General features: G+C 41.9%; 1 protein-coding gene across 1 annotated transcript; it reads left to right on the top strand.

Annotated features, from left to right (window-relative positions):
• Window positions 1-3,590: 3,590 nt before the first annotated feature.
• LOC117656659 (ceramide synthase 4-like) lies at window positions 3,591-16,159 on the top strand. Its single transcript, XM_060687120.2, has 7 exons — window positions 3,591-3,848; window positions 5,110-5,202; window positions 6,005-6,133; window positions 7,239-7,345; window positions 9,731-9,887; window positions 14,258-14,381; window positions 14,461-16,159. The coding sequence occupies exons 1-7, from the start codon at window positions 3,591-3,593 to the stop codon at window positions 14,490-14,492; spliced, it is 900 nt and encodes a 299-aa protein (XP_060543103.2). The 3' UTR covers window positions 14,493-16,159.
• The last annotated feature ends 2,597 nt before the right edge of the window (window positions 16,160-18,756 follow it).

Raw genomic sequence — 18,756 nt, 5'->3', positions numbered from 1 at the left:
AAAGTGCTGAACAGATCACTCGCTGCTCCCGTATTCTTTTCCCTGCGGCAATCTAATAGAAACTTTATTGCCTTTTTTGATGAAACGACTAAATCAGTGGACCAAGGAAATGATGTGGATATAGTATACTTAGACTCCAGCAAGGCATTTGAAAAAGTAGACTATACCCTCCTTCTTGGTAAGGGAGAACAATGTGGGATAGACAGCATCACCACCCAATGGATTTGCAGTTGGCTGACCAACCACACTCAGCAATTGGTCCTCAATGGAACAACGTCTAGATACAGAGAAGCATGCAGTGGTGGTACCTCAAAGTATTGTCTTGGCCCCAGTGCTCTTCAACTTCATTTATTTTATTTATTTTGTCAAGCAAAATAAGATAACAGATAAAAGTATAAACATGATTATGAATACATGAAATGGATACGAATAAAAGGGAACATTAGGACAGGGACGGAAGGCATGCTGGTGCACTTATGCATGCCCCTTAAAGACCTCTTAGGAATGGGGTGAGGTTGACAGTAGACAGTCTAAAGTTTTGGGGGTTTGGGGAAGAAACCACAGAGCCAGGTAGTGCATTCCAGGCATTGACCACTCTGTTGCTGAAGTCATACAGTCAGTACGGTAGTCAATGTATAAGTCCGTTACTCCCTGGTCTTGGCATCTTTTGAGTTCAGCATGCCGTTCATGGGAGCGGACTCGTTGTAGTGTGGATAGGTCAGGCCTTGAGCAAAGTTTGTTTCAAATGGTGTTGCTTCTGGCAATTGAGTTGATAGTATGTATGAATTTGCATTTGCTGGTCTCATTCTTGCAAACGACTCCGCAGAAGCACGGAGCCTCTGAGCCATCACTGTACTTGAACTCAGGGCCGTCACGGGAAACATTGATGATTTCCTCCAGGGAGATGGTTGGTGTCTTACAGTTGCTGATGATGTTGCGTACCTTTGTAATATCATCAGTTTGATTGGTGTCCTCAAGACCAAATAAAATAGCATTGGGACGTTTTTGTTCTCGTTCAATGGCATCTTTGATGAGTAAGGAGATGTTATTTGTTGGGTAGGTGGCTGGTTGTGGTAGAAGTTGTTGTGGTTGAGGTTGTTGGAGTGGAATAGAATTTTGAGTTGCTGGATGTTCACTTTTCTGTGTTGAATTTTTGTTTTCAAGAGATGCTAAACGTGTTTCTATGTTTTTAAGGGATGATACTAAAGTTGCTTCTATGTTGTTAAGGGATGATAGCCGTGTTTCCATTGTGTCGATCTTATCAAACATGATACTAAATTTGTCTAATTTGGGTTTGCATGATGGGCAAAGATTGGTAAGTGAATTTGAGGATGTTTGTAGGAACTGGACTACATTTTCATTTAATCCCAAACATGTGTGGTGGGCGTACTTGTTACATAGGTAGCATTTCATGGTATTCTCATTCTCCTTGGAGGAATCTGTACCCTGTTTCCCTGAAAATAAGACCTCCCTGGATGATAAGCTCAATCGGGCTTTTGAGTGCATGCGCTAAAATAAGCCTCCCCTAGAAAATAAGCCTTCCCTGAAAATATTTAAACGCAGAGCTGGAAATCAGGTAAGATGGCAAGAGGAGCCCCATCTTGCTCCATATGCCCCAAAGTAATAAGACCTCCCCGAAAATAAGGCCAAGCGCTTATTTCGAGGTTCAAAAAAATATAAGACAGGGTCTTATTTTCAGGGAAATGCATTACATAGAAAGCATTTGGAGGGGTCATTTGTGTCATTGGCAGAGATGTCATTCTTTTTGATTGTGCCATTGGTAGAGATATCTATCTTTTTGACTGGTTGTTTGCTTGGTTGTTTGGTAGTGGAGTTTTTTCTTGGCATTGTAGATTTGTGCAATCAATCAATCGGACAGTAAATATGCTAATCAGCTAAATATTAAAGCAGTAAATATGCTAATCAATGCCACGCTGATCAATAACAGTAACTAGTCAATGTAATGGATGCTCAATTAATTAATAGACACTCAATTAATTAGTCAATGGTGCAATATATTCAAAGTAATTAATCAGTTAACAATAGATCAGCAAACAATGTCACTCTAACCAATTAAACTAATCTATTAATTAACTAGACAATTAATTAATCAGACATTCAATTAATTAAACAGTTCTAATCAAGTAATTAATCAATCAATAATATTAAAAATTCTATCATTTAATCAATGAGTAATGAAGTAAAGTAGTAAAATAGGATGAAAGGGAAGGGTATTGTAGTAATTGATTTTTACTTCCTCATGTAGCTTCTGCTGTACTCCCACATGTAGCTTCTGCTGTCCTTTGTGTTCTGTTGGCATGTCTTCTGGTATAGGGTTTAAAATTGTGGAAGATTGAAATCCAATCTGGTGGGAGTTTAAAGTAGATCAGAGGGTATTTTTTTTTTTTTTTGCCTCACAATCAGAGGGATTTTTTGCCTCATGATTAGAGGGATTTTTTGCCTCACTCACTTCAGATCAGAGGGATTTTTTGCCTCACAATCAGAGGGATTTTTTGCCTCATGATTAGAGGGATTTTTTGCCTCATTCACTTCAGATCAGAGGGATTTTTTGCCTCACAATTAGAGGGATTTTTGCCTCACTCACTTCAGATCAGGAGCGGTGACAGTGGCGGTAGCAGTGGCGATGACAGCAGCAGTAGCAGCTGCAGCAGTAGTGGCAGTAGTAGCAGTGGGGGCTTGTGGAACCTGCGAGTGGGCGACAGTAGCAGGGATTTGTGGCAGGGATCCGATGGTGGCCTTGTCTGCCTCTCAGGGATCTTTCTCAGTGCCTGGGCCAGACAATTGCTCTGCAGTTCATTTCGCAGGATGGGATATAGTTCTTCTTCATAAATGACCTAGATGAGGAGATGGAAGGGGTGCTCAAGGATGCTTCTCCCAAAGATGGAGGGAATTGCTAACATTTGGAATACCATGTCCAATTCTGATTACCATGATGCCAAAATGATGCTGAGGCCCTAGAAAAAGTGAGAGAAGAGCAACAAAGATGATATGGAGTCCAGAGGATAAATTGCATGATGAATGTCTAACAGAAGTACTACTTTTTCCACTGGCACCGCCGGCGCTGCTGCAGCTCCTTTGCGAGCTGCAACTCCCAGGATCTGTAAAACCGCCAAAACAGCGTAAATCAGCTGTTTTGGTGGCTGGAACTTCCCCCTCGGGCAAAGAGGGGGGGTGAGTGCTCAGATGTATAGGGTAGAGCCCCCCAGAACCTCCAGGATTAACCCTGGAGGCGCAGAGGGTGAGGGCTCCCCAAACGCCTGGAAAGCAGCTCCAGACTCGGGATTCTGTCTTTGACAGATTAAGGCGTCGCGACCATCCCTGTGAAACAAGTGATTTCAAGGATTGATTTTCACGCAGGCAGAACAAAACAGGAGAGCTTCTTGCAAGTATTTTTCTTTCTTTAACTCTGATGAATAATGAGTCCTTTCAGATTCGAATGAAAGCTTTAAAGTGATCCAAAATGGCGCTGATTGAGGATGGAAGCTTAAAGCTTGTTTGCGCTTGTTAAGGTCGTTATAGCTGTCAGTACTTTGAAGCTTTGCTGAATGAAGTTTGCAGCATAAGAAAAGATGGCAGAAGTAAAGATTTTTGAAGAGAATGGAGGTTTCTCAGCAGATAATTCAACAAGTGTACAAATACTGATAGTGGATTTTGTGGATGCATGGCAAAAATCATTTATGGAAAGACTGGATGAGATCCTTGAGAAGTTTATTACTCAAATTGCTAACAAAGTTGCAATGTTGAAAGAGGAGGAAGAACAAAAAGTGCCTGAGGAACATGGAAAGGATGTTTTTCAAACTATGAATAAACTGACGGGCTTGAAGGAGGTTAATCCGGAGATATGGAGAGAGATCTATCCAGAGGTTTTGACGTAGATGAGAGGAAAAGTGCTGGGAGAAGCTTGGATTTTCAAGATATCAAGAAGGATTAGAAATGGAACATTACAATTTCTTTACAAAAATAGACTTTTAATCCTATTTAAAGAGGTGTGTTGCTTAAAAGGAATTACTTTGCGAGCTGCACAAGATTGGAAGATAAAATTACAGTTGAATACACAAAAGCTTGTAAAAATAAAAGATGGTGGAATAAAGGCTCGGAAAAAAACCAGGGGGAAATGGAAGTGGAAGAATTTTATTCCTCTTTGTTAGGCAGGATAACATGGTGAATTATTGTATTGGTATTTAAGATTTTTATTAAGGATATGATTTGTTTGGTTTTAAAAAAATTTCTTTTCTTTACTTATGACTCGGTGTTTCAACTGTTATATAAATGTGAACAAGGATATGATCTCTTTGGTTATGATTGGATGGATTATATCTAAAAATTATTTTAAGTAATGGATTAAATGAGAAAAAAAAATTTTGGATGTTAAATTCAAGGCTATAGAGTTTTCAATATATTTTCAATATATTTAAATTGTTTGTTTATTGTTGAATTAATTGGGATTAACTACCTTTAAGCAAGAAAAGTTATATTTTGTTTTGAACAAGGAGAGTTAAAGTACAAGTGATAGATAAATCTATAGATAGTTTGTGGGGTTTTTCATTAAGATTTGTTAAATGTTTTTACCCTGTACTTGTTCTGGGAAGTCCAGGGAGGGGGGGTGGGGGTTGGGATGGGAGGGGGGAAGGGAGGGAGGGAAATATATATATATATGTGTGTGTGTGTGTGTGTGTGTGTGTGTGTGTGTGTGACTGATTTTTTGTTTAACATGTATGTTGACTATGAAATAAAAGTTGTTGTTGGTTTTTTTTTAAAAAAAGAAGTACTGTACTTACGTTTAGGCTAATAGTCCACGAGGACTAGGAGGGCCGTCACAGGGTAGATTTATTCTCTGCAGCACCTGAGGGCAGGTCAAAAAGAAATGGGTCTGGATAGATCCTTTTCAGGCATGAAATGTTGAGGGAAGATCCATACACATGGGGGCTCTCTAGAACAGTATTTCTCAAACTTGACAACTTTAAGACACGTGGACTTCAACTCCTAGAATTCTCCAACCACCATGAACACAGTACTAGGATATTGTCTTCACTTTGGAAGCTGAGAATTGGGATTACATGACACCATTTGTCCATTTATGCATTGCAGCCTGTCCAGCTGAGCCTTTTGAGCTACTACCTCATGCAGTTCTCCACCTACTGTTCTTTGGTCATTACAATTCCTTTTGATGTCAAACAGAAGGTGAGTGAGCTCTGTCAGAAGGGATGTTGTCCCCTGGCCAGGAAACCCCATTCAGATTCCAGCAGGAAATGTGTGTCTTCCTTTGGGTGCACTACCAGCATTTATGCCTTTCGGTTAATGTATGTGGCAGCCCATCTGGCCTATGCAGCTCAGCTAGTTCATCTGAAAACTCCACAATCAATCAAAAGAGGAGAAAAAGTAAAACAAAATTAAACAAATCAAGGGTGCTAGTTTGGTGCTAGTTTAGTTAAGATGCAAAACTCTATGGTACAAAAATTCTCATCGGTGTGACCTTTAAGTACATCATAGGATAACAATTTTTGAGCCAGGGTGCCTCAAATGAGCTAACATATGGAATGCACCCAAAATCTGGCAGCGATGATGAAGTGCCTACTTCAGAGCTCCTGGTTGCTGCTGCACTGCTGTGCTGCTAATGAGATTATATGATATTCATTTTCAATTTTCTGTGACAGTTTCCCAGCCAGTCTCATAATCCCTTGCTATCTTCCTCGACCCAGCAGCAGCCAGATACCTGTTTGCTGGGAAGGGGAGGGGAAAAGGAAGGGAAGGGAAGGGGGGAAGGAAGGGACGAAGGAAGGAAGGAAGGAAGGAAGGAAGGAAGGAAGGAAGGAAGGAAGGAAGGAAGGAAGGAAGGAAGGATTTCCAATACTCTTCACAAGATTCTCAAAGGTAAGAAAATATTTCTGAAACAATGACTCAAAACCCCTTCCTCATAATGGGATGTATGGGCCCCCTGGGGGAGCTACAAAATCAATTGCTCAGTTATCTCCTCTTCTTGCAGGACTTTAATATGATGATTATCCACCATGTGATTGCGATCTTGCTCATTGGCTTCTCCTATTGCACCAATTTCATCCGTATTGGTTCAGTTATCATGTTCCTACATGATATTTCCGATGGTCTGCTGCATGTAAGTTAATGCTCAGGAACACTCTACCTCTACCCTAAGATTTTAAAAAAAGAATACATTATTCCCCTTCCTCTCTTTTTGAAAGAAAAAAAAACACCACTCATCCATGTTTTTTGGTAAGAAGAAATAAATCTAGAAAATAATTTATACCAGCCTTCTCTTGCCTGCAGTCTGCCAGATGTATTGGGACCAGCTAAATAATTGCTGCCATAGTCCCAATCTGAAAGGCTTCTTTGAAGGTCAAGAAAATACAAAAAGAAAATAATAATTCAGAGAAAGAAGCAGCATTGAAAAAAAAATGGGGCTGAAATTGTTTCAAATTTTAGATATCCAGTTTTCAGTTTGAAAGCACGTTTGTTCTGTATTCAGCGCAAAATGTTTGGAAATGAGCTAACCCCCACTTGTGGGAGACTAAGATATTCCCATCAGGCTTTGCTTGCAAGCTGGTCTGCATCCAGGATTTTCTTTAGGATTTTCATCTTCTGCAAACTACAATTCCCAGGATCCCACTGGGAGATAGAATGCAGGTGCTGCAGCTTAAACCCACAGAAATTTGGCATCATACTATGAATGTTGAGTGTTCTCACAACAGGAGACTCAGCCACTCAACAATTTCTGTCCCAAATGTGCTTTTTAAAGAGGCAACTGGACTTTCTGATTTTTCTTTGAAGACATGTCGCTTCTCATCCAAGAAGCTTCTTCAGCTCTGACTGGATGGTGGAGAATGGAAGGATTTATACTCCTTGTAGACAGCTGGTCATTTACATTCTTTTTAGAGAGTCGTTAAGCCCACCTGGAGGTTTATCTGTGTCCTCAGGGTCACCTGAGTAATGCAAATGTGTATGGAGCCTTTTTGGATGCAGCCAAGTGGCTGAGCCTCAATGACTCTCTAACAGGATGCAAATAACCAGCTGTCTGCAAGGAGTATAAATCCTTCCATTCCCCACCATCCAATCAGAGTTGAAGAAGCTTCTTGGATGAGAAGAAAAACAAGAAATTCCAGTTGTCTCTTGAAAAAGCACTTTTGGAACAGCCAAGACCTGGATGACTGAGAATCTCCCTAGATATCAACAATTTCTGCTTCTTTTTCTCTCTTTTTTCCCAGAGTGCAAAGATGTTTAAGTACCTGAAGTGGCAGAAAACCTGCAACACACTCTTTATCATTTTCTCAGTGCTATTCCTCTTTACTCGTGGCATCGTTTTTCCTTACAAGTACGTTTCGGGAATGCATGCAAAAAGGGCAGGAATTTGACAGCACAATTGCAGTGCCCTCTTTTGTTGACATTTCCCCTCACATCTTGGGACATCTTTTTTATATTGTGATGACCAGAACTGGATGCAGTATTCCAAGAGTTAGAACTACTTTACAAAGCCTTAGTACAGCCATCTTTGGAATACTACATCCCGTTTTGGTCACCACAATATAAACAAGATTGTCATGCCCCCATCGGAGTCTGAATCTGAGACAGAAGATGAATAGCTGACTGTTGGAGAGTGGCTCCATCGGCTGTGGAGGAAATTGGGGAAGGGCAAAGTCAGGCTGGGCAGAACAGTTGAGAGAGAGAGAACAAGGGAGTGAGGGTTCAGATGAAGACCAAGGCTCACGCCCTCCTCATCCTGGGTCACACAGGAAAGAATGCAGAAGAGAGCAACATGGGTTGCGTGGCTTACGAGGAAGGAAAGGGCCCCGATTCCCTTCACAAAGCACACCTGGGGATGGAGTTTAAAGGAGAGGGGCATTTGTCAGGAACAAACACTGAATTCATTTAGTGTTGAGAGTTGTGGCCTGCATTCCTGGCATTCCTCCTGAACTGTTTGAATTAGTGCCCTGCTTCTGTGTGCTTATCTTGCCTTGCTGGAATTATTGCCGTGATTCACTTCTGGGATGCATTATCTTGTCCTGCTGGAGCGATTGATTGCAGTCATTCTGCTTACAGTGTTTGGACTGGAGTATCTGCAGCCAGAAGCTGCTGCAGGTTTGTGGGAGAGCTTTTCTCTAGGCTGGAGAGTAAATAGGACGTTGGGGGCAAAGTTGGTGCTAATAAAGGGACTCATACCGGTTCTCTGGCTGTGTTGCCTTCATGCCTTGCACCGGATCATCACAAAGATGTTCAGATTCTGGAAAGAGTACAGAAAAGAGGAACAAGAGTGACTAGGGGCATGGATGTTAAAACATATGAAGAATAGTTATAGGAATTGGGTATGGCCTATCTAGAGAATAGAAGGACTAGGGGTGACATTATAGCAGTCTTCCAATATTCGAGGGGCTCCTACAAAGATGGGGGTGGGAGAGTCAAACTATTTTCAAAGCACCAAAAAGCAAGACAAGAAACGATGGATGGAAACTAACTAAGAAAACAAACATCCTAGAACTAAGGAGAAATGACCTAACAGTGAAAGCAATCAACCAATGGAATAGCTTGCTTTCAGAAGTTGTGGGTGCTCCATCATTGGAGGCTTCCAAGAAGAGACTGGATGGCCATTTGTCTGAAATGGTATAGAATCTTCTGTAGATGATCGCTAAGGTACCTTCCAAGTCTATCATTCTATGTTCTATGTTCTATCTCAGCTTCTAACTGCTATAAACAAGTTAGAACCCGCATGTAACCCATCAAACCAGGGGTGAAATGCTCCCGGTTTGGACCGGTGGTTCAGAGAACCAGTAGCAAAAATCCCTGTGCCCCCCCCCCCATGCCCAGCTGAGACGCACAATCATCAGAGGCTTTTTTTTAAACTTTTAAAAGCATTTTTTCTACAACCTCTTCGACCAAAAAATGCTTTTAAAAGTAAAAAAACAAAGCCTCTGATAATCATGCAGCTCAGCTGGGATCATCAAAGGCTTTTAAAAGAAAAAAGGGGTTTTTTTTTCTTTTAAATGCCTCTGACGATCCCAGCTGAGTTGCCTGATTGACAGAGGCTTTTTAAAAAAACCTCTGCCGATCAGGCAACTCAGCTGGGATCGTCAGCCAAGCCCACCCAGTCACATTACCCCACCACCAAGCCACGCCCACAGAACTGGTAGTAACAAATTTTACGTTTCACTACTGCATCAAACTTCCAGAGTTGGGAGGTAACATCCATCTGTTATTCTCTATTGAAATACTTCAATTTTAATCAATTTTGGCTAAAGCCGTTTAGATCATCTGTTCTTGTTTTGAAGCCCTAATGCAGTGATGGCTAACCTTTTTGCCGTTGCGTGCCAAAAGCGGGAGTAGGGCAGGAGGTCACGTGTGTGGGTGCCCACACTCATAATTCAATGTGCCCCACCACCACCCGTGCATGTGTGCACAACCCCACCGTTCTCCCCCCACTTTTGGCACATGATGGCACAGTGGGCCCAGTAGGCCCATTTTTTGCCCTCCCCAGGCTCCAAAGGCTTTCTAGGAGCCTGGGGAGGGCAAAAATGGCCTTCCCCACCCCCCTGGAGGCCCTCCTAATGCCGGAAACAGCCCGTTTCCCGACTTCCAGTGGGCTTGGAAGGCCCGAAAATCAGTTGGCTGGAGTGCGCATGCACTCTGGAGCTGAGCTAGGTGCTTGAAAACTGCTGAAGAGATAACCATTACCTCTTTCTTTTTCCACCCCCTCTCCCTCCTCAAGGGTTCTCTACAACACATATTACTATTTGGCGGAGGTCCACCCGCCTTATTTTGGCTACTACTTCTTCAATGCCTTCCTGATGCTCCTGCAGCTTCTCAACATTTTATGGTCCTGCCTGATCATCCTCATGATTTATAGGTTCCTGATCCATGGCAAGGTAAGGGCACTCAAGAAGGTGGGAACAAAAGGCATGTGTTGGGGAGAGGGAGAAGACCACCAATTACTTTCATTGAACCCTGCTCCACTTTCATTTTCATTCCATGTCACTTTTTCTAGAGTCTCAACATCTTTTTTTTATAGCGTGGTGACCAAAACTGGATGCAGTATTCTAGGTGTGATCTTACTGAGGCTTTATAGAGTGGTATTAGTACCTCCCTTGATCTTTATTGCATTCCTCTGTTAATGCAGTTTAGGATTACATTGGCTTTTTTGGCTGCCGCTGCACACTGCTGGCTCATATTTAGCTGGTTGTCCACTAAGACTCCAAGATCCCTCTCACAGTCACTGCTATTCAGCCTGGTTTCAACCAGTTTATATGTGCACTTTTGGTTTTTCTTACCTAAGTGTAGGACTTTACTTTTCTCTACATTGAATTTCATTTTGTTAGATAGGGCCCAGTGTTCAAGTCTGTCAAGATCCATCTACAAATTTGGTAAGTTCCCCTTCTATTCCCTCATCTAAGTCGTTTATGAAGATATTGAAGAATACTGGGCCTAAGAGGGAACCTTGTGGCACCCCACTGCTTACTTCTCTCCATGTAGACTTAAACCATTAAGGACTAGTTGTTGAATATGGTTTGTCAGCCAGTTGTGAATCCATCTGGTGGTGAAGCTATCTATCCCACTTTTTTCTAGCATACAAAGAAGTAGGTTGTTTTCTACTTTGTCAAATGCCTTGCTGAAGTCTAAGTATATTATATCCACAGTATTTTGCTGGCCTACTAATTTAGTCACTATGTTGAAAATGAAATAAGATTGGTTTGGCATCATCTGTTTTTAACAAACCCATGTTGACTTCTAGTTATTACTTTACTCTTTTCTAGATGTTGGCAGATCTGTTTTTTAATTATCTTTTCCAGTATCTTCCCGGGTATTGATGTTAGGCTGATTGGTCTATAGTTTCCTGGGTCTGTTTTTTTTTTTTTCTCTCTCCCTTTTTTGAAGATGGGAACCACCTCAGCTCTTCTCCAGTCCTCTGGTAGTTCCCTGGTGTTCCAGGATTTTTGAAAGATGTGGTTCAGGGGTTCTGAGATGACATCTGCCAACTCCTTTAGAACTCTGAGATATAATCCTTCAGATTCTGGTGTTTTGTATTCATCAAGATCAGACAGGTGTTCTCTTGCTATTTTTTTTGCTTATTTTAACTTTTATTTCCAGTCTGTTTTTTACAGTTATGTTTCTGGTAGGTTGGGCTATAGTTTCTTTTTGCATGAAGACCTGGAGGAGCCTGGATAGCTCTGCAGACTAAGCACTGTAATTTAACACCAGCTGTCTGCAATTAAAGTAAGTTCGAATCTTGCCAGGCTCAAGGTTGACTCAGCCTTCCATCCTTTCTACGGTAGGTAAATTGAGGACCCAGTTTGTGAGGGCAATAAGCTGACTCTGTATAAAATATACAAAAGTATGAAGGCTATTGCTTAACGCACTGTAAGCCGCCCTGAGTCTCCAGAGAAGGGCGGCATATAAATCAAATTAAAAAAAAAAAAAAGACCGATGTAAAGAATGAGCTAAGCAGCTCTGCTTTCTCTCTGTTGCTTGCTACTTCCTTGCTGTCTTCTCTCTTTAGTGGACCGACTTTTTCCTTGATTTTTTTTCCTTGTTATTTATATGTTAGAAGAAACTTTTTTATTATTATCTTTGACTTTTGTTGCAAGTCTTTGTTCATTCTGAGCCTCTGCTTTCCTGACTTTGCAGTCTTTGCAGATTCTGGCTGTCTGTTGATATCCTGCCTTAGTTATATGTCCCTCTTTCCATTTTTTGTACTCGTCCTTTTTGTCTTACAATTTGTCAGAGAGATCTTTGTTCAGCCTCGGAAGGATAGAAGGCTGAGTCAACCTTGAGCCTGGTGAGATTCAATCTGCCAAACTGCTGGCAGTCGTTGATCAGCAGAAGTAGCCTGCAGTACTGTACTCTAACCACTGCACCACCATGGCTCATTTTGTTCTGTAAAATATCCTCTGTCCAGATGTATGAGCCTCGGTGGCACAGTGGTTAGAGTATATAAGTCTAAGTGCTATTGCTATCCATTAAGAAGGCTGTTGGGAGGGGGGAATTCAGTGGTAGTGAAGGAGAGTCCCTGCTTGGTTCCCGTGATTCCATTCATTCATTTGGAATGTTTGTGGGTGGCAATTGAGATGTGTGACTTGGTTGGACGAAGGCTGCAACTTCTGGTGCAGATGATTTTTTGCACTTTCACAAATGTCCTCTCCTCAAAGGAGAAGCAGGCACTCCCCATCCACTGTTTCAGACGCCCGTTTCTTTTACTTCCTGCTGAGGCACGAGGCCCACTCTCAGCCTTTGCGCTACCACAGATTTCATTATTACATTTAGGCACCAATCGCATCCTGCAGGAGCACTTCCTTCATTAAAACAAGAGAGAAAAGGGAGTTCGAACGCCACCTTGGGGTCAGTCTCTGTTTGACACAGAATGGTCATACTCACAGCTCCAAAACCAGATTCCCCACCCACCCCCTGCTTTCTGGCAGTGGTGGGATTCAAATTTTTTTTTTACTACTGGTTCTGTGGGTGTGACTTGATGGACGTGGCATGGCTTGGTGGGTGTGGCAGGGGAAGGAGACTGTAAAATCTCCATTCCCAGCCCACTCCGGGGGAAGGAGACTGTAAAATCTCCATTCCCTCCCCACCCCAGCGGAAGGATACTGTAAAAACTCCATTTCCTCCTGGTCAGCTGGGACTCGGGAGGCAGAGAATAGATGGGGGTGGGGCCAGACAGAATTTTTACTACCAGTTCTCCAAACTACTCAAAATTTCCGCTACCGGTTCTCCAGAACTGGTCAGAACCTGCTGAAACCCACCTCTGCTTTCTGGCACCTCTGCTCAGTGGTGCTCGCATCAGTGATAGGTGGCTGAGAATTGGAATGTAAAAGACTACATATGTTCAACAATGATCCCTAGCCAAAATAGACTTTTTGACACAAACTGTTACATTACACGCACTCCTAAATGGGGGCCTTATAATGACAGTGGGAAAGGATGTGGGAACTCACCACAACACCTGTCTACAGGGTGCCCCATTGTCGTTGCTGGAGACAACCTGAAAATCTTAACCCCAGGGTCTTTTTGGGGGAGGGATATTAAAAGTCAGGACCCAAATAAGGGATCCTGTCCCCCTCCCCTCTACAACAGCCAAGCAAGCACATTAAAACTTTTCAGAAAATTTCTGGGGACACTGAAAAGACTCCATGCTGCACCATCTCAATTGCAGGTCCCTCGTGCAATTTGTTATGGAGGGGCCACTCATCTTTGTTTTCATGATAGAAAATGCTGACCCCCCCCCAAAATATATATATATATATACAATCCAGACACTGGCTATGGTCAAGTGGGAGTCCTACTGCGACCCTCAACCCCAGAGCTTCAGGAGAGGTGAATGACCATGGGTTGGGTTTTTGAAGAGATATCAGAGGTAATGTGGATATCTCAACCTTGCAGGAGGTTCAAGCCCCCATGCCTCTTAAACATTTTTTTAATTAGTTTTTTTTAGTAATTACATTTCTTAGTGCTTAATATACATCTTGTTGACTGGGTGTTTAATTTGCTTAACAATACATATTGCGTTCTTAATCTCCAGCTCCTTTTTCCAACCACTGATAAAATAGATTGCATTATTTGATAATATTCTGTATCATCTTTCTGTTTTATTTTTAATGTCAGTTTGCCCATTTCTGCACATTGTAGTATCTTCTTAATTATTTCTTCATCTCGTGGTGTTTCTTCATTTTTTCAGCATTGCGCAAGTACGATCCTCGCTGCTGTCAAGATGTGCAATATTAAATACATACTTTTCTTATCACGTTTACCTGATATTATACCTAATAAAAATAGTTCAGTTTTCAAATCTACATGCTTTCCAATCATCTTTTCTAGCCGTTTATGTATTTTTCTTTTCTTTTCTTTTTTTGCTTTATGACAAGTCCACCACATATGATAATATGTGCCTATTTTTTTATTCCATTTCCAACATTTGCTAAACATATTTTTAAACATTTTAGCTAACCTAACCTAGCTAACATTTTAGCTAACCTAGGTAAGTGCCATCTATAAAACATTTTATATAAGTTTTCTTTCTATGAAGTTGCCATTAACAATGGCCTCCTAAACATTTTGAAGCCCCTTCTTCTAAAGAACCATGGGCTTGCCTGTATGCCTTGCAAAACATAGCACAGCCCTTGGGTTGTATCTCCAGTGCAAAAGGTCAGTTGTATCTCCCCAAAAGGGTTTTTGCCCTCTGATGGACTCCAGCCAAGCAGGATTGAAGAGAGGTGATGTCTCTGTTTCTCTGTTGTAGGTGGAAAAGGATGTGCGGAGCGACTCAGATGGCAGCGAGGAAGAGGATGTGGATGAAGTGGACCAGAAGGCAGAACAAAAAACCAACAACAAAACATCACCATTGTCAAGGAATTGTGCAGCAGGTATCCAAATGACATCATAGACCCTGACACGAGCTTGTAGTTTTATATAAATAAATATGTTTCACATTTGTATTTACAGCTGACAGGACCAAAACAGAGAGGAGGGAGTGAAGCTATTTTCCAAAGCAGCTGAAGGCCAAACAAGGAATAATGGATGGAAACTTTTCAAGGAGAGATTCAACCTAGAAATAAGAAGAAATTTTCTGACAGTGAGAACTATCAACCCATGTAACAGAAGTTGCCTTCAGATGTTGTGGGCACTTCATTATGGGAAGCTTTCAAGAAGAGACTGGATAGCTATTTGTCAGAAAAGGTATAGGATCTCTTGCTTGAGCAGGGGGTTGGACTAGATGACCTACAAAGTCCCTTTCAACTCTGTTATTCTATTCTATTCTATTCTATTCTATTCTATTCTATTCTATTCTATTCTATTCTATTCTATTCTATTCTATTCTATTCTATTCTATTCCTATTCCTATTCCTATTCCTTTCTATTTCTATTATTTCTATTCTATTTTCAGGAAAGAGGAGCATCATGAGGTAAATCACAAACCACATACAGCTCACACAGAAGAAAAAAGCGGGAAAAAGGGAAACTCCCCCTTTACACCCACAGTAACCTATCATAGCATAGATTGCCTCATGCACAAACAGACAAGATAGTCAGGAACTTCATGAGATAAATCATGCAGGAGCAGACAAGCTAGTCAGAACACCGGAAAATCATGAGGTAAATCAAACAGTATATAGAACACAGAGAAGAAAAAAGGTGAGGAAAAAAGGGAAACTCCCCCTTTATGTTTACAGCATCCAATCACAGTGTAGCTTGCCTCATGCGTGAGTAGACAAGCTTGTCAGGAACACAGAAATATTGTGAGGTAAATCAAACAGTATACAGAACACAGACTAAATGACCTACAAAGTTTCTGCTGTTCTGTTCTGTTCTGTTCTATTCTATTCTATTCTATTCTATTCTATTCTATTCTATTCTATTCTATTCTATTCTATTCTATTCTATTCTATTCTTACTCCTACTCCTACTCCTACTCCTACTCCTACTCCTACTCCTACTCCTACTCCTATTCCTACTCCTACTCATTCCTGTTCCTATTCTGTTGTCAGGCAAACAGGAGCATCATGAGGTAAATCACAAACAACACCCACAGCAACCGATCATAGCATATAGCCTCATGCAGAAGCCCACACTTTTTACAAGGGAGCTTTGTGCATGCGCGCTTGCCGGCCACTTGCGCAAACCATCCACTCTTCTTCCTCCCCACCTGTCCACAAAGCCAGAAACTCTGCCCTAGAATATAAAATGAGAACGAACCCTCTCTTCCAGCACTGATGAGATCACCTAGTTTGGTCATGAAATGTCTGCCAGAAAACAAGCAATGTGTCACGTCCTAGAGATCTCTCTCAGGAAGCTTCCATTCTGGTGGTGGTGGGAGGCTTGGGGGATTCTTTTGTATGGGGTTTTCCTTTGTTCCTTTTGTGGCTTGATGTACCTTTTGGGGAAATGGGGAGGAGGGAAGAATGTGCCTCAGGCCATCTGTTTTGTCTCACTACTGGAGAAGCCAGAGCGTGGTGCCTGGGAACTGCCTGTTATCACCTGAAGTTCTCACCACATCTTCACACTTTGGGATTGGCTCAAAGTTGAACTGGACATTGGGAGAGGCCTCGGAGAAAGCGATTTAACATAACATTTTAGCACAGGAAATTCAGATCCTGCCTAAATTCCCTCTGCTATCATTGTCTTCCAATAAAAGCTCCTTTTGAAATGCTTTTCGTTTCAAGAGTTCTGCTTTCTTGTGAAGGCTGGTAAGGCAGGACCTTACACAATGTCAGAGAGCACCAAGAATTTACTTCAACTCTGAGCTACAATTCCTGTTCTGCCCTCACTATACGTTAGTCTGTGTGCAGCTCAACATGCAGCTAAACCCACTTATCCTCCAATAGAACAGACCGTGTGCGTAGATCTGAGGGCTTTATTGGAAGAACAGGATATGGTGAAACTGGGGAAAATAGGGATACATACAATGAGAACCAAATATAAGATAGACCTAGTTACTGCTGAACATAACAATTAATAAATACAAGCTATTTAAATCTAAACAGCGATGCTCTGTATGAGATCTGGGTTAGTCCTTGGATGATCATGTGCCACAGATTAAGTAGATGCTTCCTTGTGCTTCTGCCTTCTCCAAAGGCTAAAGGAAATGGAGTCTGGCTTCCCAAGATACATTTGTTTGAGAGTGTGAACTGATGGGTAAATGGGTGGAATTAGCTTCAAACAATATACTTGGGGCATATTTGTCCCTCTGGCCACTAGATGGGGATAGAGGGCAACAACACTATATAAAGATCATTTGGTATCGCATGACAATTCCTCTATCAAAACTCTTAACTTGAGTGCAGGGGCTTGGTTACATATAAATCAAAATATCCAACTTCACCTTCATTCTCAAGTCTGTCTCTGGGGATTACAACAAGAGACACAAACATGTTTTTCCATTTCTGGCATGCAAACGGATCTAGTAATAATTGGATAGGGCAATTGCTCTCCCTTGCAATTATCAGTGGAACTGCCATTCTTATTCTCTGTGGGTTTCTATTCACAAAAAACTTCCCAGAGAACACCGGCTTTAAAAAAAAAACATGCCTGGAATTCTACCGATGGGACAGGACATGACACCTCACCTTGCCTTGCAAAGAGCTCACTCCTGGGTTGGATGAGACTCAGCTGGCCTTAGCTTTGTCTTCGGTCACAGCTCAAACACTTATAAGGGGAAGGATGGTTGATATAAATTTGCTACAAGGCCATCCAGGTGGAATGATCTGCCTCTGTTGTGCTCTAAGCTGTGATGAGATTTCAAGTGCTACCTGCAATTTAGCTTCTGCACAAACCTAGGTTTCTGATCTAGGAGGGAAGGTGAGAAGAATGACTGGGTTGCCTCTCCTCCTCCTGCTGCTGCTCTTTTGGCTCCTGCCTCCAACTTCTGCTAAGAGGATAGAAAGTGTATGTGTGTTGACAAGGTCTTTGGAGATTCTGGGGGACTACTACAGGGCTGGTGATCTCATTATTGGTGGGAATTTGCCCCTGGCAACCATTGTTTTATCCTTCCACAGCCTAAGATTTCATAAAGACCCATTCCAGCGTCTTTTACCAATTGTGTAAGTTTCATTCGGAGGCGAAAGATGTAGATGAATATTTTCTTTCTTTGGGATTCAGGAACTCCTTTTAGAAATACTGGTCCTGATGAGGTTTGCAATGCCGTAGAGTAAATCTTTGCACTGTTTTTCAATAAAGACCCAAGCTCATAAAAGAGGATAGAATTCTTAATCTTTCCAGAATTCTTCCTGATGAAAGGGATGAAGCATAAAAAGTGAGAAGGGACAACACATTAGAAATTGTGATGGTCTACTTATTGATTTGGATAGAAAGTCATGGTGGAAAAGTCGAATTAAAAATCCTTATCCAGTGTGAGACATAAGTCATATGATACAAGAGTGTTGGCAAATGAATATCCTGAATGAAATAAAATAATAAAAAATACAAAAGCAAAACTCGGTTTTGGAATCAGCTCATGAGCAATGGCCTTTGGGAAATCTACACTCTGACACCTACGGGAGTTTTTTGCTCAGCAATGGTTATTTGTCCTGCAGAAACTTCTCCAAGAGAGAACAAAACTGATAACCTGCTAGAGGGAAAAAAGGATTACAGTCACTGGAGCAAAGTGAGGAAGGGAGGGATGATAGAGGGGTATTAAAAGGTCTGTGATTGGGATGGACAGTTTAATCAAGGAAGATCCTTTAAAAAAATCCAAACTCAACGAAATTTAGGAGTTGCTCTAAAGAACAACACAAAAGACAAACTCCAACTGCATATGTGAAATTTCCTGTAATTGTTCCTCAATGTTTTTGTTATGTCCTTATAAGGACATCCGCCCAGCTTGGCTGCTAGCCATCGGGCGGGAGATTTGAATCCCTGTCAAGGGGCGGTGCGCCTGCCGGGAGCGAATATAAGGAGAGCTCCGGCAGCGCGCCAGCAGTCTTGACTCGTTACTTTGTACCTAATAAAGTTATTAATGTATCGAGCTGGTCCAGTCTTCCTTTCCTGCGCCTGATCTAACACTGGCGACGAAGGACTTGAGAGAAGAACCCGAACAAGACTCTTGGCACGATCGCCCACCTAGCTGAAGTCACTACACCACAGCGACTTCCAGAATGGCTACCCCACAAGCCCCGATGACCGCGCTGAACCCATTCAACCCAGCCCGGGAGAAGTGGAGGTCATACATGGTCCGATTCCGGCAGTTCCTGCGAGGCAATGGATACCAGAACCTCGACGATGAGAGGAAAAGAGCCCTCTTCC

This window comes from Pantherophis guttatus, chromosome 1 (assembly GCF_059756535.1).
Source record: "Pantherophis guttatus breed Tessera chromosome 1, ASM5975653v1, whole genome shotgun sequence".
Taxonomy (NCBI): domain Eukaryota; kingdom Metazoa; phylum Chordata; class Lepidosauria; order Squamata; family Colubridae; genus Pantherophis; species Pantherophis guttatus.
Note: the sequence above shows the minus strand (reverse complement) of the source record. Positions and strands in the feature narration are given on the sequence as shown.